General features: G+C 42.5%; 1 protein-coding gene across 14 annotated transcripts in view; it reads left to right on the top strand.

Annotated features, from left to right (window-relative positions):
* The first annotated feature begins 11,009 nt into the window (after window positions 1–11,009).
* KIF16B (kinesin family member 16B) overlaps window positions 11,010–26,669 on the top strand; it is a 153,043-nt gene continuing 137,383 nt past the window's right edge. For all 14 annotated transcript variants that reach the window (XR_003924584.2, XR_003924585.2, XR_003924587.1 and 11 more), the window contains exon 1: window positions 11,010–11,179. Coding sequence is in view for 8 of the 14 variants with exons in the window: in XM_030022323.2 (XP_029878183.1) it covers window positions 11,133–11,179 (47 nt within the window). In the remaining 6 variants the exon portion in view is untranslated. The remainder of the gene's footprint in view (window positions 11,180–26,669) is intronic.

The following is a 26,669-nucleotide window of genomic DNA, read 5'->3' on the forward strand; positions in this document are numbered from 1 at the left end:
AGCAACTGAAAGGCAACTGGCCCCTCTCCAATGAAACATTTCGACTGTGGTTTTAAAACAGATGATTCTCCCTGTAGCTCATGCAGGAGGATATGCAAGATGTCAGTGTGCCGCCTTTGCCCAGCTACATTAGATCTGTTAGTGAGAAATTGCTAAGCAGAAAAGTAGATACTTGAAATGGAAAGCTGTTTCAGGTCTTCTTCACTCTTCCTTCTTTTTCCAGCATGATATGCTTTAGCTCCATGCCAGGTTTTTTTTTTTAAGGAGGAGCAGTGGCCACTAGAGGGAGAATAGGTTATGCATCTGTTTGGGACATGCATACATTTTATTCATGTTAAAATATATCTTCTATATGCAGTTACTGACACATAAAACCTGTTTTTCTTGTTCTGGTTTGTCTGATCCTAATCTAATTTTATCTCACTGAAGAAACACAATGAAGTAAGAATGACAAGCTGTAGTTTTATTAAAATACTTAGCTTGGCTTGATTTGAGTGTAAATTGCAGTGAGCATTGCCTAATGCCCTTTGGACATATTATTAAAAAAGAAATAATGTTGCAAGTTGAAAGATTACTTAATAATAAACGAGTAATTTCTTATCAGTAAGGGTTATTTCTGAAAGGAACTAGGACCAGGTAACACTGGCAACTTGGAAGAAAAAAAGTCTTTCTGATGCTGTTTAGTTTCTTGCTAAATTCTCCCCCAAATGCTTTTTTAAATATACACCACTCCCCAAATCTGTTTTTTGGGGGGTGAGCTGTTCAATGGCCTTGTCTGAGCATCCCTTTTCTGCTCATGGACAGTATATTTTGCATCACTGAATCAAGGGAGTTGTCTAAAGCCATCTGCTAAGGGCCTTGTTTGGGAGTGTGTTTCATGGGCTTGGTATCCTGGCACGCTGTAAAGGGATGCCCTCTTCCTGGAGGCTGCTCTGCAGCTGGAGCAACACTGATGGCGATTTTGGAGAGCACACCAACTCGACCCATCCAGCTGCCTTTCAAAAGAGGCCGAGTCCTGCAGTTCTTAACTCCTTATTCAGGCAAACCCAGCCTTTGAAGCCAATGATGAAGCTTATTTTATCTTTTGGACAACAAAAGTGGAGTCAGTTCAATAGATCTCCAGGGGATGGGCAGGAACTGCAGGGATGGATATAAGCAGTGGGCTTCTCGTGATGTTCCCCCGATGGGTTGAATCCTCCCTTGTCCACCTTGTGCAGAAACACAGCTTGTATTCATCAGTCAGTTATTCTCTTTGCACCGATGCTTCCCATGGGCTCCTTCCTTCAGCAAGCGCCCGCCTGCCTCAGGCAGCAATCTCTCATTGCACCCTTGCTTCTGTTTGCTGTTTCTTTTCTTGCCATCTCTTTTGCCCCTTGAAATTCTCAGCAGGACTCGCACAATGACACACTGGGTGGTAGACTTGGCTTACTAGAAAGAAGGTTGTATTTATTTTCACAAGCAAGTATCAGGAAAATGGCTTTCCAGGCTGCCTAAATATTTCATTCCAGTTGAGAGGAATCTGTAGATCCTTTGAAGATGTGTGTGCCGCCTTTCAAGTACCTCCTAAAATAGTTCTCTTATGGATATTACCATATTCAGCAGCTCAGACCTACACCATCTTTTTCCCTGGGGATTACAGATAAAGCCTTATCTTATTAAGAAGGCTGACCCGTACTCCAGTCTATTTTTCCGCTGATCCTAATCCTAATGTTAAATACAACAAGATTTCACGTAGAAGCAGTGTATTAGGACATAAATGAGCTCTATACTAACTCAGAGTAATCTCTTTTTTCTCTCCAAATTTGGCTTATCCAAATCTTCTAAGTGTTTTCTCAGGGAACATTATTCCAAAAATATATTTGTCTGCTTTTCCCTGTAGATATTGATCAAATTGCACTGAAGTCAGTACAAAATTTCTCAATGATTTTCAGTGTTTTACCTTTGGCTTTGCATCAATTTATGTTTTCCCAGGTTCTTATTTTATTCTGAGCTTGGCTATAACACTAACCTTCATTTCCATTAGAAATCCAGTAACTGCTAAAGATCAGAGAACAAACTAAGTGTAAAATACACGCAGCGATACTTTTTGTGCCCACAACCTTCCAGTGTCCAGCCTCAAGTGGTCATTCATTATCAGGCACCCTAAACACACAGTATAAATCACTCACTAATTCGCACCCTGAACCTCTCTAGGCAAAGGAAAAGGGACTTTCTGCCATGAGAAGGAACAGAAAAAACATTGGAAATACAGAAAGAAAGGTTAATTATTATTCCTTTCTTGTATGCCATCAACCAAACCTTCTCTGGCCTCCAGGAAAGCTTCTCATGTTCTAATTTCTTTCACGCAACTCATGGCCTCGCTCTGCAGCCTGATGTCCTCCAAGGTAGATACCTGAAGGACACTTTCCTGCTCTAAACCCAGATACCTTGACAGCAACAATAGCTGAGCTCCTGGGTTTAACGTGCCAGACAGATGCCTTTCACAGCCTTCATCTCTTTCTTGGTGAGGATGTCAGCAACAGCATCATCCGTTTTGCTTCTCTGGACGCAGAGTGAAGAAGCGGTTCTCGCTGCTAAACTCTTTGGTCCCTCTGGCACTGTGGCTCATTGAAGTGCGACGTGGCTGGGAATGCGAGATGGCAACAGGTAGGTGCTCAATCTCATGTCTCACTGGAAAGTCTGGAAGAGACTTCTCCGGAAGACACTTTGCAGCCCCAAACCTCCTCCATCTTTAATGCCGATAAAGGTGATAAAAGGTGTCCCAGAGTGAGGAGTAAGGGGGAACGCACTGCCTGTGTTTTAAAAAGGCAGGAGTAAATGGCAGTGCTGTATGCAAGAGATTTCCTTGGCGTCATGGATAAAACTATGCTGGCATACCCAGGAACTTGACCCTGACATAGCCTGGAAATGTATGGCTATTCTTGATCCCGAGTAGTGACATGTTGATGTGTTGTGTAAATCCCAGGGTGCTGCCGAGAGAACATCTCCAAACATGGCACTGCGATAATTCATTAAACATTATTAGATCTTTCTGCTTGCTTATCAAGCCTTGTCATATTACCTTTTGGACATAACAGATTGCCTCTGTGTTAATTGAATGATACACCAGAAAACAGAGCAAACGAGAGAGCTCAGAGGCTGCCACCATCCATGAATTGTAAGTAATAAGAACTCTATAAGGAAAAATTATCAGAACATCTCCCTATTATATTTAATAAAGAAACAACAAATTGCTATGTTCTTGGATGGTTGGGGAAAATAATGAGTTGAACAACAGACAATCTCATTTCTCTTTCCAACTGTGCAGAAATTAAATGTCAACTACAACCACTTATTCTTCATTTCCACTTCTCTGTACCATACTTCTCCTTGTCATGCTCCTTAACTGAAAGTGAAGCAGGAGAAGGGGACAAAACCAACCTCATTTCTAAGAAGTGAACAACACGTTTAAAATGCTAGAGCATACTCTGTGAAACTCATGAGTGCTCTTCGTAATAAGAAAAGTTTCTGTGTAGGGCAAACTTCTGTTGTGCAAAGCCATCACCCATTAATATTTTAAAATAGAAATTAACTGGCTGTGTTTTCACGGTTAGAGTTCAAGGTGACAATTTTGTGTCAAAGGAGAAAGTTGTCTCCTATAGAATATATATACATGAATATAAGCAGTATATTTGTTTCTCTGTTGTATATACCATCCCACATGAAGTATGTTTAAAATGCTTTGAAACTAAACGGAGGTGGAAGGCACAGCAAAAGGAAAATCAGCTCACAGAAGAAATAGTTCAGCAATTAGCAGTAGATCAAAGCAGCAGAGAGTCAGGCCGGTGACTCTGTGGTTCAGTTCTAACTAAGTTTTGGCTGAAGCTGTTCTGGTTCAGTTCTGGATCAAGCCTAACACAACAACTTGAAAACGATGATGTGTACCCAGTGGTTTTGATCTTTGCTTGATTGATTCCCCTAGATGATCAAACTCAAAGGCTATTTACAAACTGCTGCTTCTTTTGTGTGGTCCAGAAGACCACAGGAAACTTTTAGTGTGGACTTTGGTGTTTTCCCATCCTGCCACAGCTGCACCACCGGCAGCTTCTTGGGTCCTTCTGTGGCAGGGCAAGGAGCTGTGTCTGCTTCCCCCTCTCAGTGCAAGAACCAGTATGGCTGTAAACCCTCTGCGCCCTCCCTCTTGGCTCAAACCAAGGTCTGTGTAAGGGGGTGCCAGTGAGGACACCCTTCAACCCAGCTATATCCTTTATCCTCTGGGCAGGAATTTGGAAGATCCCTGCATGTGTGCTGTCTGCACTGGAAACTGGCTCTGCGTCCACCATCTCCTGTACAAACCTCTTGTGATGCAGCCTCAAAGCGTTTGTGAGGGGCACAGGGCTCTCCAGGAAGGGATGCACCTGGAAAGATGGGCAGCATTCACTGACCGTGACATCCAGCTGCCAGATGAGGTGCTGATGGTCTTTCTGCCAAGCATGGGAGGAATGGTCACATTTGGGTTTATGTTATCACCATTATAACCATGAAGGTCAACAAGAGGGCTGGATGCAGATGACAAAGACGCGAGGGAAATGGATCTGCTACTATTTAGTTTGAGCTAATTTCCCAAATTGTGGCAAGCAGAGTGCTGGCACACAGCCTGGCACAGCAGTGGTCGCTGCCGCTGCTGTCAGAGGCACTAAGTCCTGCGATGTCTTCTGCAGTTGCTGTTGCTGCTCTCCCCAAGCCGCTGCTGAGGATGGTGCTGGCAGTGCCAGCTCCAAGTGACACTCCTTGGCTGCCCCAAATTCAGTACTCCCACCCTGAGCGGCCAGCACCCCCCTGGCAGGTGGACTGGCTCAATGTCCATGGCGTTTCATTAAAAAGAAGTCGTCAACTGCAGGAAAGAGCAAAGGGGGAAATACCAAAACCCGGCACTGGTGGTAGCTCATTAAAACTGCACAGCTCCCAAGGAAAATTTCAAGCTGACAGCTTGATGCTTACTTACTTGAAACTGCATGCTGAGACCTGCTGGAAATTGGATAATTCTCCTTGTTTAGTGTGGATTCACGCAGCACTTGGTTTAATTCTTAATACAGTGACATCCTTTATTTTTCAGCCATGAGGTGGCTCCATTTGGACCTTCCATCTGGAAGCTGTAGTGAAGCCCCGGCACTTGCCGGGGCTAGCAGAGGGGTACTCATCCCCTGGAGAAGTTATCCACAGCAAGCTCCTCCATCTCAATACAAGTGTGAGTTCAAACCGGAGATGTACAGCCGCATTTCGTGCAAAGTGGGTATGAATATAGACCTGAAACTTGGCTTGGGAATGAGCTCAGGAAAGCAAACTGTGTGTATGGATTAAACGGACCATGTTTGTGTGCTGCTGGGAATGGGCAATGCTGTTTATTCCTCGTGATTTTGACAAATTGGAAAACCAGAGCAGCCCGAGGAGGAGGATGATTCCCTTGGTTGAGATAAACGCCTTCACAACATGTCTCAGCAGGGACAGCAGAAATGACATCTCACTGTGTGTGGCACATCAGGTGTGAAAAGCCCTGCAGAGGCAGGCTGGAGGACGATGCTAAGCAAGTGTTTTCCCCAAAATATTCCCAGGAATTGAGAGAAGGATAACTTTCCTGATGGATCGATGTGTGACAAGATAATACCTTCTCCCAAATATTGGCCTTGGAGGACCCTCTTAATCTCTTTAGCAGCAAGTGTTGAGCTTTCGGCATCAAATTAGCAAATGCTGATTTGCTAATCAGCAAATTGAACCAGGGCTGATGATGAGCTCTGGCTGATGGTGAGTCCTGCGGGATGGGGAGATGCCCATCCGTCTGTCCCCTCCATTGTCTGCCAACAGGAAGGGTATCTTAGCACGCTCAGGTAGAGGTCCTGGTTGATGTCTTCTTCCTGGAAACATATTTCGAACAGCGATGAGAAAAGAGGATTATAGCAGGTAAGGTGTAACCATTGACCGAGTTGTTAATTCCTGCCCTTCCAGGCTATTTGCATATGAATGCAAGGAAAGGCAACCGCTCATCGTCAGGGGGAAGCGTGCATCGGAAGGGCCTGAATGAAAGACTTTGCACCACTCATTATTAGTAGGGTCCAGCCTGTCATCTCCTGAGCTTGGGACCTGTTTTGCAACCCTGGGAAATGATGGTATGTGCCTGAAGGCGTTTCTGAATGAGCAGGTCCCTTGCAAGAGGTCAATTAGGAGCAAGAAGAAAGCGCAGAAGACGGTGGTCAGGAGTTGGTCAGGTGCAGTGCCTCTTGTGTCCTTGCCAGCAGACTGGAGACTCGCAGAAGCTCCAGAGATCCCACCCCTGAGTCCATGTATCGCTTCTACCGCAGGTGGAACTGCCTTTCCCAACTCCGAGTAAAGGATAGCAGAGACAGTCTTTGTGATAATGCAAGGAAAAACCTTAGAAATGCTGTGTTAACTGTATCTGAACCATGTATTCATTCAAGACATTTATACCACAGGAGTAGGGGAGTATTTGGGAATGCATGTGCTTTGGGTTTGGTTTGGATTTGGGTTTACAAACTTTGCCAGGAGTTTCTGAGTGTAAAATATTTAGTATTTAGAAACTGACAGCTGTAATTTCCACCAGACTTTTAAGGAAAGGAGGTTGAGGTGCTTGGTGTGGGTATGTATATTTACATACCTTTCTATTTGCTTTTTTTTGGGTTGACGTCTACGAACTGTGATCTGTGCACAGAATTCTCAAAAATATCCCTTTCTGGCAACTTTTGTAGAAGCCAGGCTGAGAACAGAGTGACTTTCCTACAGCCTCAATCCTTCAAACATCCACTGAGCAGCTTAACTACAGGATGCAGCCCTAAGAAAGCAGCCTTCCACCTGAGTCCTCCTCTTGTAAAACTTACTTGTTCCTTACTGAAATTGCAGGAGATGTTACATGTGGTGTGTAATAATTTAATGTGGCAGACCTAACGGATGAGAGTTTCAAGCAAAGTATTAACTCATTGCTGAACCAATGGGCAGAAGAGAGAGGTACACTGAGACAGAAATGGGTCAAAGGAGCAAACCTGTGCTGCCTATGGGTGCACATTAAAGCCAGGCTAATAGTGCTGATGCTGAATGCTTCTAACTCGAGCAATAGTGAACTAAGTTCTGCTTAGTTTTACTGAGCAGACTAATTTATCCCACTTTCCTGGCTATAATTTGCATTGTATTGAATTACAGCCCGAGCAGAGCCAGCCCCCCTGACCCTGCTGCTGGGTCATGCTGCAACCACCCAAGCACTTGACTCCGGTTACAGCCCATGGGACAAGGGTTCATCAGTGCTGCTGGACAAAACCGGGTCTGGCATTACTCTCCATAGACTGCTGCAGTATTTGTGTCCTAGCCTGGTGAAGGAAAGAAATTTCTGAAATAGCAAGGCACTGAGAATTGCAGGAGGACGGGAGAGCCTGGGGATGTTTTGCTGCTTCATGCCGGACGTGCTGTGGGTGTGTTGGCTGGGCCAGCTCCCATCTGCAATGGGCACTTACTGTGGAAGTAGAAAAGTGTTTTCCATTTCACAGGAGGATCTGTGCGGGTGGAGAAGCTCATTGTATCCCCTAATGGCTGGATGTCTCAAAACACAGCATGCAGAGACATGCTTACTGAACTAGATGTATTTCTTCAATAACTTTGCTAATCAGAGAGAGGGGAAGCATGACTGTCTGAGAGGAGTTAGTAGATGCTCTACAAATTAGGCTATATATTGGTTGGCTTTTCTAGGACCCCTAACTGGTGCTGAAAATCGTTACCTTTAATTGTATTTTTTACCACTGCTTTTTATTCTTTTATCCTATTATGCATGCCTGTACGTGTCTATTTTTTTCTTATACACTTTTTAGCTTATTCTTATCTGTCTAATGTATTTGTGCTATTCCCTGTTGGCTTGTCACACGTCTCCCAGGTCCTCCTTAAAGCTTTCAATACGTTTTAATCAATTTGCCTGATGCCTTGCCGGGGCTCCCCCCGCCTGCATGTTTGGCTGCTGCAGTGTGTCACCTCCCACGCTCACCAGAGTGACCCGGTCCTTGGCTGATTTTTAAGCAAATATTGCTCCTTCCATGATTTCCCAATGCCCCAGTTCTTTCTCTCCCACTGTAACACCTCTCTGGCACAGCACAGTTGCTCCCTTCCCTTCTTTTTTAGTGCTCCTGTGACCTCCGGTCCATGATACTCTGACACTGGTGCTGAAACTTGTCCCAACTCTTTTTTTTACCCTTGGAGTTTATCTCAGCACCACAAACTCTGGCTCCCTCCTTGCATCTTTTCCCCATGCTCGTCCTCTAACATTGCTGAAAACATCAGGAAAAATCCATGTAATGAATCCACTACTTTCTTTTCCATCTCCAAACCTTCAAAACTGTTTTTCATCTCTGACTCTCAGGCCAGGGATCTCGTCTGGCTGTTGAAAGCCTGCTGGGTCTCCAACAATGTGCCCTTCTCTCTCTCTCTCTCTCCCCATATATTGTTCCTTCCTCCTTCTTTCCTATTACTGACCCTGTATTTCTTCCTCCCTTCTTCTCTTTTAAGCTGCTGCACCAGCGACTTTCTAACCCCTTGCCCTGGACCCCTCTTGTTCTCATCCCTCCTCTTCTCTTTCTGAAGCAAATTTGAACACATAATAGTTTCTCTTTTGCTATGAAACCACTCCTTGGATCTGACCTCTCTCTTCAAACGTCACCTCATCTCTCGGTTGATCTGATGCACTGCCAGGGACATCGCTTTTCTGGCTTCTTTTTTCAGCCTCTCCTTTCTCCACCCCAAGGCATCTCTTTTTGCCCTGGTTTTCAGCTGTGTTTCCATGTCTAGTGAGCTTCCACCCCATCCCCTTTGACCACCTCCAGCAGTCAGTCATCCTCCAAACCTCTTCTGTCCTGGCTCTGTTCCTCTGACCCTCCTCCTAGCACTTCCCCTACACCTCTGGGGTGTAAACATGGGGTCCTTCTGTCTCTCACTTTTCCTTCTCTGCTCTCCTTTTCCCAGCTCATCTCATTCATCTACATGATCCCAGTTGCCACCGATGCTAATTGCTCATCAGCTCATGTTTTTACTGTCACCTCCCCTTCCTCATTCCTTCCCCTTTTTGGAGACGGTAAGTTGTCAGTAGGAGTCACCACTAAAGATGGGGTATTTGGCTCTTCTGTGTCCTGGCAACCGGGTTTTTTTGGCTTGTCAAGCCAGTAAGACGTTAATGACTTGAATGCAACTATGTTCGTACAGCATTTTAAATGGTGTCTCCATCCTGGGTGTAGTTTACAGGCACTGACAACTCCAAACAAACAAAAATTACTTATTATTTATGATAATATTACTTATCCTGCTTTTTTATGTTGCCTTCTTCACAGTTACTCCTTACAAGCCATATATCCTGCTGCGGCTGGCTGCTCCCCAGGGGAGGACGTGCCAGGCTGGTGCCGGTGGAATGATTATCCCCTCCTGTGGCACCGGCGCTGCGGCCGTTTCTGAGACATCGTTAGGGTTTCTTATTACTTAAGGATGGTGTGAGGGATCCTGCCTCAGGCTGGTCCAGGCTCCAGCTGCTTCTCTGGTGGCTGCCTCCAAGGCAGTGGGGATGGCAGTGCTCCCTGAGGGAGCCCTGCCGCCAGCTTTGGTGTAGGTTTGGTGCGAGGTCTCCAGCTCCCTGTGCAGGATGCATCCCCTGGGATGGAGGCTCAGCCCTGGTGCCCACACTGCCCAGCCTCGCGACGTCCCTGGCGTCCCGCATGGACTCCCAGGCTGGGCTTCTGCAAATGTAGATGAGGGCATGGCTTTTCATCATACATCACACCTTAACGTTTATTTGAATTTACCCTTTTTTTCTTCCACTTTTCTCCAAGTTGACCACAATCAGCTTTTTCTTGTTATATGCAAAAGTGCTGATACCTATTGGGATTGCTGCTGTGTGCCCTATTATAAGCAGTAAAAACATAATAACCCAGATTTATCATGTTATATACATAAATATTATTATTTGGTTGTGATGCCCACTGCTTAACCATTTCTATCTCCTGGAAAAGTTTCCTTCCTTTGCTGAGACAGTGCCGTCTGCGTCCATGCTTTGCTGAGCCCGTCCCTCCAGGCAGTGAGACGCGGTGGGGCGCTGGGTCCGGGTCCTGTCCCCAGCCCCGTGGTACCGGCACGGTGGGAGCCTGGCCTCGCCAGCATCTCACCGGCGGCTGCGTGGCCGAATGCAGCAGGGATTGTGCATGCAGCTTTGTTTTAACACCTTCTCTTAAACACATATGTACATATGTGTATATATATAACCAAGGGCAAAAAAGATGTATAGATCTATATGGATATGTATGAAGGTACATATAGATATATATGGACATACTTATATATATTTATATAGAAATTTCTCTCCTCCCATATGTAGGTATATATAGGTGTGCGTATATATATAGGGGTGTTTATATATACAGGTGTGTGTGTATATATAGGGAGAGATATATATGGGGTGTATACAGGGGTATATACGAGTGTGTACTTACACAGACACCCCTACCTACAACCCTACATATATCTCTCCCTATATGTAACGGGCAGATATATATTTATGGGGGAGGTGTGTGTGTATATACGTATGCATATGTATGTATAGGCATATACCCCCCCCCCCAATATATATACACACACACACCTCCAGGGACGGCCCTGGGGAGAAGCCCCCACTCGCCCACGGTAACTGTCGCTACCCTCGTCCCCAGAGCCCCCCCTTCCCGGCCTTCTTCTTCCTCTTCTTCTTCCTCTTCTTCCTCCTCCTCCTCTCCCTCTCCCGCACCACCCCGCCCCGCCGGGGCCGAGGGCGGGGCCGCGGCCGGGGCCGGCAGGGTTAGCGCCTTGCGCCGTTGTTTGTCCCTGCGCTTCCCCCATAGCCGCCCGCTGGGGAAAGACGCTGCGGGGGGCGGGCGGGGGTTGCCACAGCGACATGGCCTAGGCCGGGGGGCGGCCTGCGCTCGGCCCCGGCGGGCGGGCAGGCGGACGGGGAGCGGGTCGGCGGCGAGGGCCAGGCCAGGCCGGGCCGGGGCGAGGCGAGGCGAGGCGAGACGAGACGAGACGAGACGAGGCCGGGCCGGCTGGAGCAGGTGCGGGCCCGAGCCCGAGCGGCCCGGCGGGGATGAGCCATGGCTTCGGTGAAGGTGGCCGTGCGAGTGCGGCCCATGAACCGCAGGTGAGTGCGGCCCGGTGGCGGGGCCACCCCGGCCTTTCCCGCGCCCCGTTCCCGAGGTGCTGCGCCGTCCTAGGCGCAGGGGTGCAGCCTGTGAGCCGCCGCCGCCGCTGGCGGGGGGTGCGTGACACTCCGTGTCCCACCTGTGCAGGCGGTGACAGCCATTAGAGCGGTGGAGGCTGAGGGGGAGCTCCGCCTGGGACTCAAGGGGCCGCTTGGCACTCGGCTGAGCGGCTCGGCGCTGCAGGAGCAACTGCTGGGAGCGCCTCTCCTCCCCGCAGTCTGTGGAGTAGCTCCCCCGTTGTGCTGGAAGGTGTGGGGCCCTTCCTGGAAAGTTCGGTCTTTCATGGTCTTAAGCGTTGCTTTGTCTGATCCTTTTATAATGAGGAAAAGGTTACTTCGGTGAAGGTAGGAAACGATTGAGAGGCATGGGCCTGCCAAGGGTGTACAACCAGGCTTCTAAAATGTGAAAGCAAGCTACTTCGTCTAGAAACTGCAACCCCTTCTACCTACTTGAAAGCAAGAGAGAGATGGTTGTTTACTTCATTTGTAACAGCAGCTTTTGTGGAGGAGCCGCTATGGTAAACGTTATTAGCTGGCTACTTAAGATGAAAGTATAAAAGAGGCAGTCTGCCCCGTTTACTGTATTGACAAGAGTTTACCACCCACTTCCTGAGGTGTATCAAGGAAATAAATAGTGTTTTCTTTGGTGAAGCAAGGGCATGATAGAGTTAACTTTTAATGAAGTAATTTAAGAACCATATGTAGAAAATGATCAGATTCTACTGGCAGTACTCTTACTTCTTCCCTTGTTCTGGAATGATGTAGCCAGTTAAAAAGTGTTTTAAAAGCATAGGCAGCCAGTCAGGCTCCCACCCTTCCTTTCACTTGATCTGATTCAAGTATTTAAAAAAAATAATTTGCTAAGTTCTGAAAGTCAGTAGATATCTTGTTGTTTTCAGTGGGGGAAAAACATACCTTATGAAAATAAAGTTGATGAAGGTTGGAAGGGGAAAATATTGCAGGTTTGTTTCAAGTAGTTTAGGCAGTTTGATGGACCCAAGTGCTTAGAGGTCAGGGTTAGTGAATAATCTTGTTACACCCTCCTGCTTCCTCCCCCGCCCCCCGAGTTTAACATATGGTTCTTTTAAATTTTTATAAGGATTCTATATATACACTTTTCCTTTGAGAATCTCTGACAACAGGTAGCGTAGGTTTTTAAAGTATTGATAAGACTTGTTATTTGTAGTGTTTTGGTAGCACAGAGAAGTTTTGTTTGCAGACTAGAACTGTGACCTGCTAAGAGACAGAAGAGAGAGGGAAATGGGAAGCATATGGCAGAAGGGAAAAGGGCTGGTAATTGTGGTAGTCAGTGGAAACACCAACTGATAAATTGTGAGTGGAAGTTTGCAAGTGTTGTGGCAAAAGAATATTACAGACGATGACACTGGACCTTGTGTCTAGAACACAAATGGGAGGATAACTTGGATGGGGCTAGATCAAAGCATACCTAGAAAATGATGAAAATTGTGATATGATGGAAAAGAACGAGCCTAAGAGCAGGGCAGGCAGAGGCCTGGTGTGATCAACATTGTCTTTGACACAGCATACTGAGTGGCAGTGAGTAGGCTGTGAATAAACTTATGCTGAAAACTGGTAAGTGTCTGACTATGGAAATAAGCAAGCTGTGAGGAGCCTTCAAGTTGTTAAAACCTTGATGTTTATGGGATGGTGCTTGATGTTTATAAAACATTATCAGGAAGCTGGATTCAGTGTCATGGGAAGTTGCTTCTAAGTCTTGATTTCTTTCAGAGTCGTGATTGCTGTTCGGTGTGGCACCCGGTACTGCAGCCCAGGAGCGGTGCTGGGGTTGGTGGTGTTCCTCTCCTTCAGTCAGTGCTGAACTTGTGCTGTGTGTTGTAAAACTGAGGTCCTAAGCCTTAGAGGATCCAATAGCTTTTCCTGTTGCAATAGTGAAGGTATGGTGAACCATAAGCCAGGAGTAGTAATCATGTTTTGCTTATATGGGCTTCCCTTGTACATGTCTTCTCCCAGCTGTGCTCCCTTCCCCTTTATGGGTCGTTGCAGTGTTTTATGGAAGAAGGGCCTTTCTGCCCATTCAAAGGAACTTTCCAATCAGGTGTTCATTCTGTGGCACTTATTTTCAAAATCTTTAATGTGATACTGTATAGAGTTAAGTTTAATTTCGTATGTGTCTCTAAATTTGCTTTGGTTTGTTCAAAGCTTAATCATATAATGCAGCTTATTTCATGAGTCATTTTTAATTAGAGAAGACAGAGTTAATGAATGGTTATTGGTAAGACTCCTGCATTATGGAGCAGTTGCACTGTGTGGTGTCATAGCACTGCTAATTGTGTAATAAGTCATGAATGTGGCTCTTGGAATGAATCATGTGATCAGGAGGGGGTTGTTGTTTAAGGATTACTTGCTGTTCCATTGCTTAGATGACAAACTTTAGGGTTTTTTTTTTTCTTTTTTTTTTTTTTTTTTTTTCTTCTGCTGTGATTTATTTTTAGTCTTCTTGTTCTCTGACTTGACCTGGAAGGAACTTGTGCATTTCAGTGCTGTTGTCAAAGCCCTCAACCATTCTTCTTAAAGTAGTTAACATTCCAAAATGTGTTACACAGCGGTTACAATAGAGGTTTTTGACTATTTCTCTGGATAACATAACAAAAATAATGTCTAATGGCTTTACAGTTACTGCTTTGAAACCAGTTGTGAGTGAGAGCTTAGAAAGTTCAGTTACTTGGTGAGTCTCCATCTATCCTTTGGTTTCCCTCATTCACTACTGAACTGCAGTGACAGCCTTTCAGTCTGTGCTTATATTTTAATGTTTCTGTAAAGTGGCTAAAAACCTGCCAGCTGGCAGGGGACTAGGTTTTCTTCATTGAGTAGAAATCTGCAGGGAGGTGAAGTTGGGTGGTTGATGTATTTTCCTCTGGCAAGTTAATGGTTTTGGTCACCATTATTTCTAAGGTTCATTTTTCAAAACAGTCACTAGAAGCATTCACTTATTGTCTTACAATTTGGAGGACTTGACTGGAGAATCCCATATCAGTTCCCACAAAATGCAGTTTCTCATCAAGATCCTGTCGTTCCTCAGAATGGCTGTTTCCTGGGCAAAATTATGGGATTACAGAGAAGTGTAATCAGCTTCGAGGCACTTTTCTGTTCACTTACTGAACAGATGACTTTGGATTACTGGTTACTAGTCACTGTCTTCTGCACAGTGTGAGATATTTGGGATCCAGTTAAGCCCAACCTGATTCTGGCTCTCTGTTTTGTATTATGCACTGCATCTGCACAATTCAAATAAATACAATGCTTTATGTTCATCTGGTCAGAGTCTTTTAAGAAGAATGAGGGGGTAATCTTTTCTTACTTCCATTTTATGTCACGTTTTCTCTGCATGAAAACTAGAATTCAATTAGTGTTCAGGAAAACCACTTTTATACTTTTTTGTGAGTTAAAACCATCTGAAGTATGCTAAATAAGAAAAAAAAATTTGATATTTAGGAAATATCAACTTGATTCTTTCAGATAATAAATCTTGTGCTCCTCAGTTTCTTACATCTGATAGCTCTGTTCTATTTGGGTTTTAATTTATGAAGTAGTAGAGGAAAACAAGCTTTTTCTGATTTTTAACCTTTTTCATCTATTTCTTGCATTTGCATAAACTAATTATTTTATTTAACTGGTTGAACAAACTAAGCAAGGGTCCTATGCTGTCCTTTCCTGCAGAAGATGCATCTAGCATCAGAATGTGGCTTTGTACTGCAGTAAATTCTTCCCTGTGCTTATCCAGTGCTCTCGGTGTTTTCAGATGTTTATTTAAATGACATGTGTAGACTTTCCCACAGCTCTGTTCTTATTTCCAATATAATGAAATAGAAATTCCAATCTGATTTAATTTTTAAATGATCAATTTTTAACCCTGCATGCACACACTCCTTAGATTTGCTCTCCAAACAGAAGTGACTGATGGGGATGGCAGAAATACGTGTCAGTGGCTATAGTGGTCTATGTGGTTATACAGTCATTCACAATTACCACATGAAGATTAGCAGCTTTTATATTGATGGTGCGGAGACAGAGAAAATATGTTTTATTGCTTAGACAAGACTTTTACGTGACTCTCGGATTTGTTTGGATTAAAAGCCATGCTGATACCGATACTTCAATCCACAAATACACTCTGCACTATTATTCTTTAGATGCAAGGCTGGCCCTCTTGCTTTTACATTATTACACCTCTCAGTTATGCTTGTAATTCTAAAAAACTCCTCTACCTGCAGAGCTGGAGTCAGAGTACCTTGGGAAATTTAGGACCAACTTTATATTATCTTTAAAAATAACTGCTTGCACAATCCAAGCCTTAGTATCAATAGCAGAGTTTTCAACAGCTCAAATTAATATAGCAATGCAGAGAGATATAAAATAAGCTGTTTCATTTTACAAGGAACATGTGACTAGAGTGTTTTTGTAGCAGCAAAAAGAGATAAACAAGTAAACACTGAAGAGCCAGCTGAAATCTTATTTTCCATTCCGAATGTTTACAAGTGATTTAGGTAGGAGCTTACTGGGAGTATGAAAGTTATAATTAACTATCCATGCTTTTAGAATTGAGAAGAGAAGCAAAAGACATACATGGAGAATATATTATAGAATTTCCAGTGCAGGGAGAAGAGGGGAATGAATTGGTGTCTCATGATGAATTGCTGTCTCTAAAATATAGGTTACTGTGTATATTTTTCATTTTCATGAATTTATAAAGATAGAGTGTTTTGACAAAATGTGTATTACATCAGTGTAACACAGGTAGAGTAAAAAAAGATTGAGTAACTACAAGCAAGGACACCCATAGTTAAATATTGTATTTGTCTCTGAAGTGTATGGTGAAATTTTTGCTGTGTCTGTTTCTGAGCATTGATTGTTGGTTGTTGCTCTTAAGAGGTGTCCAGAGTGATAGCAGAAACATAATTCAGAGCTTGAATATGGCCAAGTGTTGCAAATACTGTCACTTTCTGAACCACAGTACCGATGAGGATAAGCCATTTATCAGCAAGCTGAGTTTGCTATTTCTTATGTTAACTCTTTGAACTTCCGTTTTAAATATGGTGCTTGTGATTAGATTTATAGTCATGTATCATTTCTCTACTATAAAAAGAAGTTGAAAGATCTGTAAGGATGGGTGAGGCTCTGGTGCGCCTGGGGCAAGTGTACCTCTCTTGCCTCTGCCTTTATCTGTGGGTGAGTCTGAATCCAATAAAAATCTATGTTGACGCTGAGTTGGCAAGATAACCTAACTGTTCTGAATGTGACTTTTTCACCTTGCCATATTTTGTGTCCAAAACTTTGAACCCATTTAATGACCTCCAGCAGATTTTTCTTTTTGAAGTAGCATTCAGAGTAGATACACTTCTCTCTCTGGAAGTAAGCTGTGCATATATGTATATATAAGGACTTTCATCAATGTGCTACTTCTGTTGTTAGCATTTGGACCAGTGCATAAAGGCGTAGACTCTGATCTGAGTTCTTGGATCATGTAAAGCTGATACTAACAGAATCTGAAGTCTGAAATTAGAAGTGTTTTTAGTTTTGTAAGGTACATTAAGAAATGGTTTTATTTTCTACTTATTATCTCTCACATCTTCAAAAGGAGCGAACAGTAGGAAGAGTTTTATTCTACAGTATGGTCATGCACACCTTCTCAGGACAGGTCCTGTAGTACAGGGAGGACCAGAAGAGTGAGCATCAGTGTGACAATGTACATGTCATCTCTCCTTAATAATCACTACCTTCTACCTGACCTGAGTGAAGATGTGCATAACAGGTGGGTTATGGTTGGCAATGGCTTGGCGATACCCAGTGGGTATGGCCAGGTTCTCGGGTATGGTTAAGAGCAGCAGGCTGCTTCGTTCAGCACAGTGAGGCTGCCAGACATGAGAGACAAGAAAAATCTAGTGCTTGTTCAGTTGTGAGGAAAGAAGTGTAGAAACTGGTCAGTGTTTCCCTATAGGTGAAATGAAATGATTGTTGTATGGCCATGTGTTTAAGGTGTAGGACTTTGAGAGAGAGGAAAGGAGAGGTGGGTAGGACACACAGGTGTGTTTGTTCTGAAGGGGCTGTTGGTCCCTGGTTTTGATGGTACCTGACCAGCGCTAGGGAGGGCTCTGCTTGTTAAATGTGGTGAGAACTTGTGTTCTTTGAGCACGGGTACCAACAATAAATTGTGACATAAACATTTGTAATTATGTAGAAATGCCCTCAAAGATTATAAAAGTCTCAGTGATGGTAGTTTATGGCTATTGTTATTGCTGTCTGTAGTTCTGGAATGGAGATGCAATTGAGCTAGCAGTGTTTGCTAGGGAACAGAGGTGCTATGTATTGTGAGGCTCCTCTAAATGGTATCTACGCTGATCATATATTTGAGAAAGGGATGTAGTAAGCTGTGTTATAAGGCTGCAAGCAGACCATTTAAAAATTGAGGAAAGGCTAGAGAACTTGCTGTTGAAGCAAATGAAGTGACAGCTTGCTCACAGCAGAGCATTGACTCCAACTTGTAAGGATGAGAAAAGAAAAAAAAATAGAGAGGACCCCAGTGGGCTTACAGAAAAGTGTTGGTTGTCAGTGGCAAGAATAAGTAAGACATAATGGAAATCTTATAATCAATATAGTAGCACGGGAGATGGTTGGTTTTTAAGTTCTAAGTTTTTTTTGGCATAAGGGTAATTAGTAGTAATTAAATAGTTGAGGCCTGGTTATGTAGGAATGGAAGAAGCAGCAGCCATGAGGTGGGGGGAAAAATGCCAAAGTTATTTGACTCAGTAGTTTATGGAGAACATTGCAAATGTGAAGCAGAACAGTTGCTTTCCTGAAGAATTTAAGTTGCAAGTGGTCTAGCCGTGTGTTTCCTAAGGAGTGGTAAAATGCCATGTTGGACAGCTGTGTTAAGGAGTGGGGTCTAATGAGAGTATGGCCTTTGCTAAAATGAGAAGTTAAAGCCAAATAGAGAAGCCAACACCAAGGATGATAGTTGGCTGGGAATTCGGATGCCACAGGTCAGGTTATTCTAGTAAAACTTGTTGGACTCTCCTTAGGCTTTTTCACAATAGCAAATGTCAACAGCGCTGAAGCAAGCTGAAACTTGGGGGTACAAGCAATAGAGAATGCCAGCACCCTCTGGTGGTTTTTCTCTAGAGTTTCTCACCTGTGCTGAAGTATGTGGTCTTTGAACATTAGTTGCTTGTTTTCTTTCTATGCCCTTTTCCTCTGTGGTTAATCTTTGAAGTTCTTCCGCTTAGAAGCAATGAATTTGAACATAGGAGTATGCTACAATCACAGTGCAGTTCTTGTCTGCAAATATATTGCAGAGCCAAACACTGATGCTGTGGTTGGTGCTTCCCCCAGCAAGCCCTTGGGTCAATATCTCGTAAAGTCTTGTTTTTGGAACCTCATTATCTGAAGTATGTTGGAAAAGATTAACAAAAATGATGGGAATCATTGATTCAAAAAATACTGAGCCACATGTCTACTCTATGTGTTATGGCTACTGGAATAGATTAGGAGATGCAAATCTAGAAATATTTGCAGGCTTAAATGTTGAAAAGAGGAATTAAATATTTAGTTATGGCTCCTTCATAATATCTTGGGAGTAATGGAATGAAGTTCGTAATGGATCGGCTTAAACAGTATCGAAGGAATTACTGCTAATGAGAGAGTGCAGGTTGTGGAAGAGTCTCCCGAGGGGAACGAAAGCCCAGGCAGTTGAGAAGAGCTCATTCCTTTGAAGAAAGTCATTACGGGAAACGATCTTGCTTGAATGGGAAGGTGAGGCTAGACCTGGGTGACTTTTAAGTAGCTCCTGCACTTGCTGTTCTATCTCCAACCTCCTCTGCAGTGTTTTTTGTACAGCTTTATACACGGGAGAGAAAATAAACAGGGTATGCAGTCTTTAAAACGGTATCTTGCTGTTTTCATGTATCAAGCAAGATGTATCAGGGAGGGAGAGTCCCAAGAGCAGAGCTTTCCTCTTGTGTTGAGCAGCAAAACTGGAGCAGACTTGACTGCTGCAGAAGGAGCTCTAAGGAGTTTCAGCGAAATACTGGTTAATGGCTGGGACTGACAATCTTGCATAAACCATCAGAGATTGGGAAGCCCACATATAGCCTCTGTTTCCATGTGCTTATTTTTCTGCCCTTTTTAGTGCTTTAATGCAAATGCTTCAGAAGTTTTTCAAGCCTGTGGGATTTGTCACAATCGCTACCTTGTTTCATCTGTCCCCCTCCCTAGCATTGAAGAACAAAGACCTTCCAGTACCATCAGGGCTGGAGCACAGTGGCAGCATGGGCACTTAAGGGGCAACGAAATTAAACTGGTCTCATTTACAATTTCTACTCCCCAAAACTTTGCAATCGTAAGCGTTTTGAACTTAAAACCCTAGTTTTAGAATAGTGTTTCCTAATTAATTTATTTCTGTATTATCGAACACATTGCCAGGTTACCTATGCATGTTATAGCACTAAAATGATGAACAATAAAATACTTTCAAACTCTGCTTTTTGTTGAGAGCTCCCTGAGACCAGCAGAGAAGAAGGTAATGAGTGTCTGTATTGTAGCTTTCAGGATGAAATGAAGTGAGAGAAAGGTGAGTCTGTTGGTTTCTCAGGCTTTGTTTATTTGAAATTAAGACTAGTTTTGAAATAAATGAGATTAGCACTCAGCTATTTTAACCTAACTGAGCTCTTGGACTTGAAGACTCTTAGAAGTCTGAGTATCTGAAAGGCAGGTATTGTTGGTAAGAACAGCTGACTGAATTGAAGAGCCAAGTCCTCTATTTTCCAGGAGCTATGAATACAAAGCCGGAGTTATTTATTGAGAGAGGGTTTTTCAGAGTTATCTAACAGAAGGAGGGCGTATGTGGCACTCGACATCTTAATTGCTGATGGGCTGAAGTTCTTATTGTTGAGGACTCAGACGCTTCAAATATTGGCTTTATGAAGACTCTTCTCCAAAGATTTTATACTATAAATACAAAGCAATAGTGAGATACAGAAACCTGGAGTACACCCATCATTTTTCCTCTATGCTTATATATTTGAAAGATATTTGTACTTAGACAACTGAAGTAAATGTTGTTCAGTCCAGATTGCTTGTATGTTTCTTAGTGGAGGAGAAAAATGACAGAACAGCAGCCTTATGGATTACTTGAGGGGCTAATAGATTTGTGAGGTCAGGCACAATTTTTTTTTTTCTGAATTTCTAATTTGAGGACCTCCTGCCCCAAAAGACAAGGGCACTGCAGGGAAACTGATTTCTTTGAATCGTGCTTTGGTGTACACAAGAGGTTAAGTCAATACTGTCTTTATGACTTGGGATAGCAGGATTAAAAGAACAAATCAGAAGATACAAGATATTAAAAGCAAAATATCACGTGGAATAAAATCCAGGAGTCGTAGAGAAACTTTATAGAGTCATGATAGTTACAACAAAATTCCAGGATGTCATTCAAATCAATTTGGTTGTGTCTGATGTTATATTTTATGTTGCTTCTGCCAAAGATGGGCATGTGCTACATTTTCGTAAAGGCATGTCATCGGAAATGTGTAAGAGGGGGTTCACATGTGGATATCTTGAAACTTAGCTATGCAGGACTAGTTCCTACTGGTAAGACTGTTACTGAGCCTGCTCTGACACTCCATCTATGCAGGCAAAGCAGAGAAGTTGCTGTCGAGGTAGTCTGCTAATTGAAGATTAAATATTTTTCAGGTTATTATGCGATCATTGACCATGGCATGTGTGGATACGGTAACTTTTTTTTTTTCTGAATTAGCTGTTGCTGATGATTTAAAAATTTGCTTATGTGCCTACCCACCAGACCTGATCTGAGTTGTGGGATGGTGAAGTCTGCCTATAATACTATTAAAAATACAAATTTAAAAAGCAGGTCAGGTGCATGATATAATGTTGTGACCAGTCTGTATGTGTTACCATGACCGTGCATAGTTTCCCTCCAAAAGCTAGATATCGTTTGACAGAAGACAGCGCAAGGATACCTGTACGTTCATTTTCCAGGAGAGCCTTGCTGCTATAGATTAAACTACTGCCTTTCAGTGTTGTTGGTAAAGTTTATTCTTATGGCTAAAGGCATTTAATTTTGTTTGTCCTTCATATAAGAACTGATATGTCTGTACCAGTATATAAACTTAGGGAATGTTTCCGTTTCGTGAGATGTACAAGATTCCCTGTTTCTGCATTCTCTGTCACTGGGTTTATTATTCTGGTTTCAGCTGCACTATGAAGAAAGTTCTGGGAGCAGCAGAACTCTCTCATTTAACTATTTGCCAAGTTTGCCAATGCTTTTTATAAAACTGGTATCACAAAAGGGAACATGGGTATCATTATAAGCCTGCATTAGCAAATTATTAAGATTACGTTGATCACAGAAAACCTTATGCCCACACAAAATGTGCTTTGTGAAAAAACTCTTTTAAAGTACCAAGTATGTGCACAGTTTCTTTCTCTTACTGAGACATAATTGCAATCATATCCATGGAAAGCTGTTTCTTTTAACTTCAGTCCCCAGGAATTTTTTCTGCTGTTTTCTTGTCTGGCTTCTTGAGAAACTTGAGAGATGGTACAGCCTGTCTGTCAGCCAGTCTGGTCTCATCTAGCAGCTTTTGAATCTGTTGGCTAACGTCAGCCAGATTGGACAGCTTGGTAGAGGTTTTGAAGGTAATGAAGATGTGTTTTTCAGAGAAAACTGGCAGCTGTAAAAGAGTCTGCAGAGCTCTCCTGAATGAGGGGGAAGCTGCAGCACTTACCAGCTATCAGGGGATCCACCTAGGAACCTCTCCTCAGAGTCCAAAGGACATCTGATTGCAGTTGTGCTGCTTGATGTACAATGTGTAGTTGTTAACTTTTAGACCATATTAGTGTAAACGTGGCTTCAGTCATTTAATTATGGGCTTGTAGCCATATCGGTCAACAGCATAGGGCCACTGAGCTCAGGATATGCTGGGCTATTGCCCTGCTATGGAGACAACTGTGACTTTTATACAGTTGTCCTGGTTTTGGCTGGGGTTAAACCACAACAACAGTGTAATCATGTAGTACCGGTGACTCAAGCCACAGTGGATTCCCAGAATCTTGTGATTAAGTCAGATTGCTTGCCTTGTTCTGGTTTTAGGTCTCAGCCACCGTTATATTGAAATTACTTGTTATTGATGTTTATGGAAAAAATTACTTTAACCCAACGGGTAATGAAGATGTTTTATATACAGGCCACCAGATTTATGTTTTTAACTGTACCTAGATATGGAATCACATTTAAAAAAAAGTACTTTCTACAAAATGATTCGATAAGCATTGAAGAAGTTAAAAAGTCAAAACCACAAAGCCAAACAAAACCCTCTGGATAGGAAAGAGAAATTGTGTGATATTTCACATTGCACCAACTTTACTTTTCCTGTAGTTACAGAAAGTAACAAAGAATTTGTGTAGGAGGGTTTTTGGTTGACTTTTTAAAGCATACGGTTGAATTGAATATTCCCCTTTTAAGAGTTACTCAGACAAAGGAAAGTGTCCCATTGAATTACATAGACCAAAAACATCAGGGCAAATGTACAGTTAGTATGTTACCAAGCTACAAGAAGATGCCAAGTTCTTTCTGTGACACACTTTGTGCTTGTTTTTCAGTTAAATCTAACTTGAATTCTCCCGGTCATTAAGCAACCCTCATGCTTTCACTTTGTGACCCCAGAAATACACCCGGGTGATGAACAAGCAGGGTGATAAAAAAGGAAATCCATAACATTGTGTCTAAAATGTGAACATAACAAGTAGCAGGCACTTTGCTGAAAAGAAAAGCCATTGAGCGTGGTTGAGTTGCTTTTACAAGTGCTCGGTCTATGTTTTTGAGTAGTTGAAAAACAAAATCTCACATCTGCTCTTCAGTATAATCCTTTTCCAATAGATGTTCCATTAGATGTCTACAGTTAAGTGAATTTCCAAGAGTATATTTTACAGACCCTCTTTCTATTTTGACGCAGAGGTGCTCTGCAGGCTGTTCAGGTGGCGCTTGTGTCCTTGTCTGTGCAGCCTTGGAGCTTTGCTGAAGTGGTCTTTTGAAACACTATTTGGGAAAACTGACTGCACTTTCTGTCCTGTCCTTTTTGGTTTTCCCTTCCCACTCCCAAATGAAATGTGTCTTGTTCTTTCTGTTCTCTTCTTGGAGTCATGTCTGACAGGTATTATGGTAATTGCAACTGATTCCATGGATTTAATGGAAAACATAGTATCATGATTTTCTGATGGGGTAAGCTATAATAAATGCTCTAGTGTCTGAATAATACAGAATAGATTAATAAAAAGTCACTGTTTAAATAACTGAACCTTCCATTGAAGGACCTTAAAGGAAGGAACTTAAAGATGAACTTGGAAAAAGAACAAACACATTTTGCATGCCTGTAATAGGGATTTTTCTAAAGCTTCCCTTGTTGATTTATATTTGAAGTAACAGTGCTTTTCCATGCTCTTCTCCCTTCTCTCTGAGGGAGGATCTTCAGAAAGTCCTGTGGAGGACTGGGTAAGTGACATAATTAACAGGGGTCATTGAAAGTTGCCTTGAAATCTGGGGATGCTGCTAGTGTTTGGCTGCCTGTAGTATGATTTTGACTAGATGCCCATGGAGGTGCAAAAACTGCTCTGGTCCTTGCCCTGAAAATAAGCAGGGAATATAAGGGAAGGAGAGAAAGAAACTTGACAGAGTTATCTATGTTGGAGCTTCTTCCATGAAGCTGCCGTGTGTTGATATAGCTGCTGAATCATCTTCAGTTTGGGGCAGTTCTTCATAACCCACATGCCCCTTGTGATGAAGAGAAATTATTAAAACTTTGCTGAAGTAAGCAATTTATCAAGTTATCCCATTACAGGACAAGTATAGTAGTTCTTTTAAGTGTATCTTGGTACAAATATTGATATTGTTTATATTAAATAAAGTGCCAGTATTATTTGAAGTAGTTTTTCTGATTTTTTTTTTCCCTTTCTTTTTTTTCTTTCCCCTCTCCTCATTGCAATTAATTGCTAGATGACTAGCTGAATTTAGCAATAGTAGAGGGTTAATAACAGCATTGGGCTGATGTATTTTCTGGTGTCTGTGCCAAGAAACTTGCCTGCTTGATCACTTTGTAGTTTGGTTAGGGGTTACAGGATCACGGGTTATAAGTGTCCTTCCCTTGTGATCCTGGAACTCCACGTGGTGTATGAAGCAGCAGCAAGAACAGCTGGGAGGCTGGCCCTAGGCACTGCTGTGTGAGCAGATGGGGCCTGGGGGGAAGGAAGCTTTCTTAAATCATCAAAGCGATAATTGTGAACTAGTTTTGTCAGCTGGCCCCTTTACGCTGCTTGAGCAGAGTCTTTGGTTAGTGGCTGGGGCTTGTCTCTGGGCTGAGGTAGGCCTAGTGGTTCCTATGGATGCTGGAGGAGTAGCTGGTTGCAGTAGGGTTCACCTAGCCCTGAAGGTTCTCAGAAGGGGACCCAACACTGCAATACAACTGTTTACAGCCAGAAGCTTTAATTAAGGTGGAACTTGCAATCAAAACTTTTTGAAAGGGACTCAGCCTCTGTTGAACAGCATTAAATGAGTGCCTGGAAATAACTGGCATCATGCAAGCAATTGTTTTTTATGGGATCCTCTGAAACTCTTTATGTGTACAATAAATTATACTTGGCTGTCTCATATTAAAATGAAGCTTTAGCATTTGATTCCTGTTAATTCTTTTCACTTCTCTCAGGTTGACTTATTGATTCTGATCATAGTATTTCTGTTTCAGGTTGTCCTCTCCCTATCCCTTCCCCCACAAAAATGCAAAATTCTATTTACAATTTTTTTAATTGTCTAGTCTTTACAAGGCCTTTTTTTTTTACTTTGAAATCCTAATTCCTTAATAATATTTAGTAATATTATCAGTGTTATCACAAAAAATTAATGACTGTAGGCTTCTCAGAATTTTGTATAATTCATATATGGGTGTTAGACTTTAAACATTTTGTATCAATTTTCCATTACTGAATAGCTTTATGTTTTGTAATATGGAGAGCTGGCTAGGTCTGGGGAAGAAAGCACCAACATGTTTTATTATTTCCCCTCGTACACCTGAAGCATGAAGAAATCCAGACAAAAAAAGCAGTAATTCTGGCCCAAACTTCTTCCTGCCTAGAGTCCTTCTAAACTTCCTAGAGGAGCAGGTTACAAATTATATTTGAAACAAATTTTCATAGTAAGATAGACCATTTAATTGGGCCACATTACTTATTACACCTTCGCTGAGTAGTTACAGACAGGTAGAGACTGTTGAGGAAGGAGGATGAATGGTAGCTATCCACAGGCTGCATTACTGCGATGCTAAAATCTATTTCCTACTAAAAATACCATTGGAAACTTCTTCTCTGTTTTCCTGTTTATTACCTGTAGCTGTATTTTGGTATTTCAGTCTCTTAAGTGTAGACCTAGTGAAAGCTACTAAGGATGACATGGAAATGACTAAGAGGCATCTTTTAAGGCATGCCTCTAATATTTTTCTATGGTAGATCTAAATTTAGTTGTATAATTAATACTGTAATTATTACAATTGTGTATTTTATTAGCTTAGAAAATAACTTACTGCAGTGATATTTAAATAAGCACTTTTCTTTGCCTAATCTTTATTCATTAATGTAGAATTTAAAATGGGTTTTACTTTTCCTTAGAATTTCTACTGGAAAACTGAATGTGAATAGGGGGAAGCTGCACAGTCAGCTGAGGAACATAGACTTCGGTGATCCAGTGCACCACGAGGAAGGAAATGTCCCACTAAAATCCTGAACTTGAGTCTCCTCTTACTTGAAGGAAGAAGTTTCTCTTTTTCATTTTTGGTTGGTGCAAGTGGATATCCAGTAATTGCTGTGATACCATGCAATATGGTAAAGCAGCACTTCATTGCTTTAAAGCCCTCTGCTTTTCTTTGCACCAGTTGAGCACACCAGTTTGTCAGGTGACTTAACAGATGGTTTTGGAACAGGCGTGTCTGTTAGCATTTGGGGAGTGATGTTTTGTACGGTGTATATAGCAGTTTTCCTCTTCTGGTTCTTTCATGTGCATGTTTTTAATAACACAGGAGATATGCTCAAGGTTGTCATTCAAGAGCAGCCTGTATTACTTTTATTGACTAAATATAATGAAATCCTATCTCTGTCAAGCAGGTTGATACATGATGATTTTAGACACTAAACTAACGATTTTTATGATAGTTTTGAAAACAGTCAGAAACAGCTGATGTGAAATAGATGCAGGTGCATGGAAACACTGCTGCAGAACTGGACTTTTTTCTTCTGGAATCATTGTGCTGTGGGAAACAACAAACCTGTGTAACACTCCCTTGGTAGCAGGATATGTTGGGTACCTCATTTCTGAGAGTTTTACAGTACTGGGGTT

The sequence above is a fragment of the Aquila chrysaetos genome, chromosome 8 (assembly GCF_900496995.4).
Source record: "Aquila chrysaetos chrysaetos chromosome 8, bAquChr1.4, whole genome shotgun sequence".
Classification (NCBI taxonomy): Eukaryota; Metazoa; Chordata; class Aves; order Accipitriformes; family Accipitridae; genus Aquila; species Aquila chrysaetos.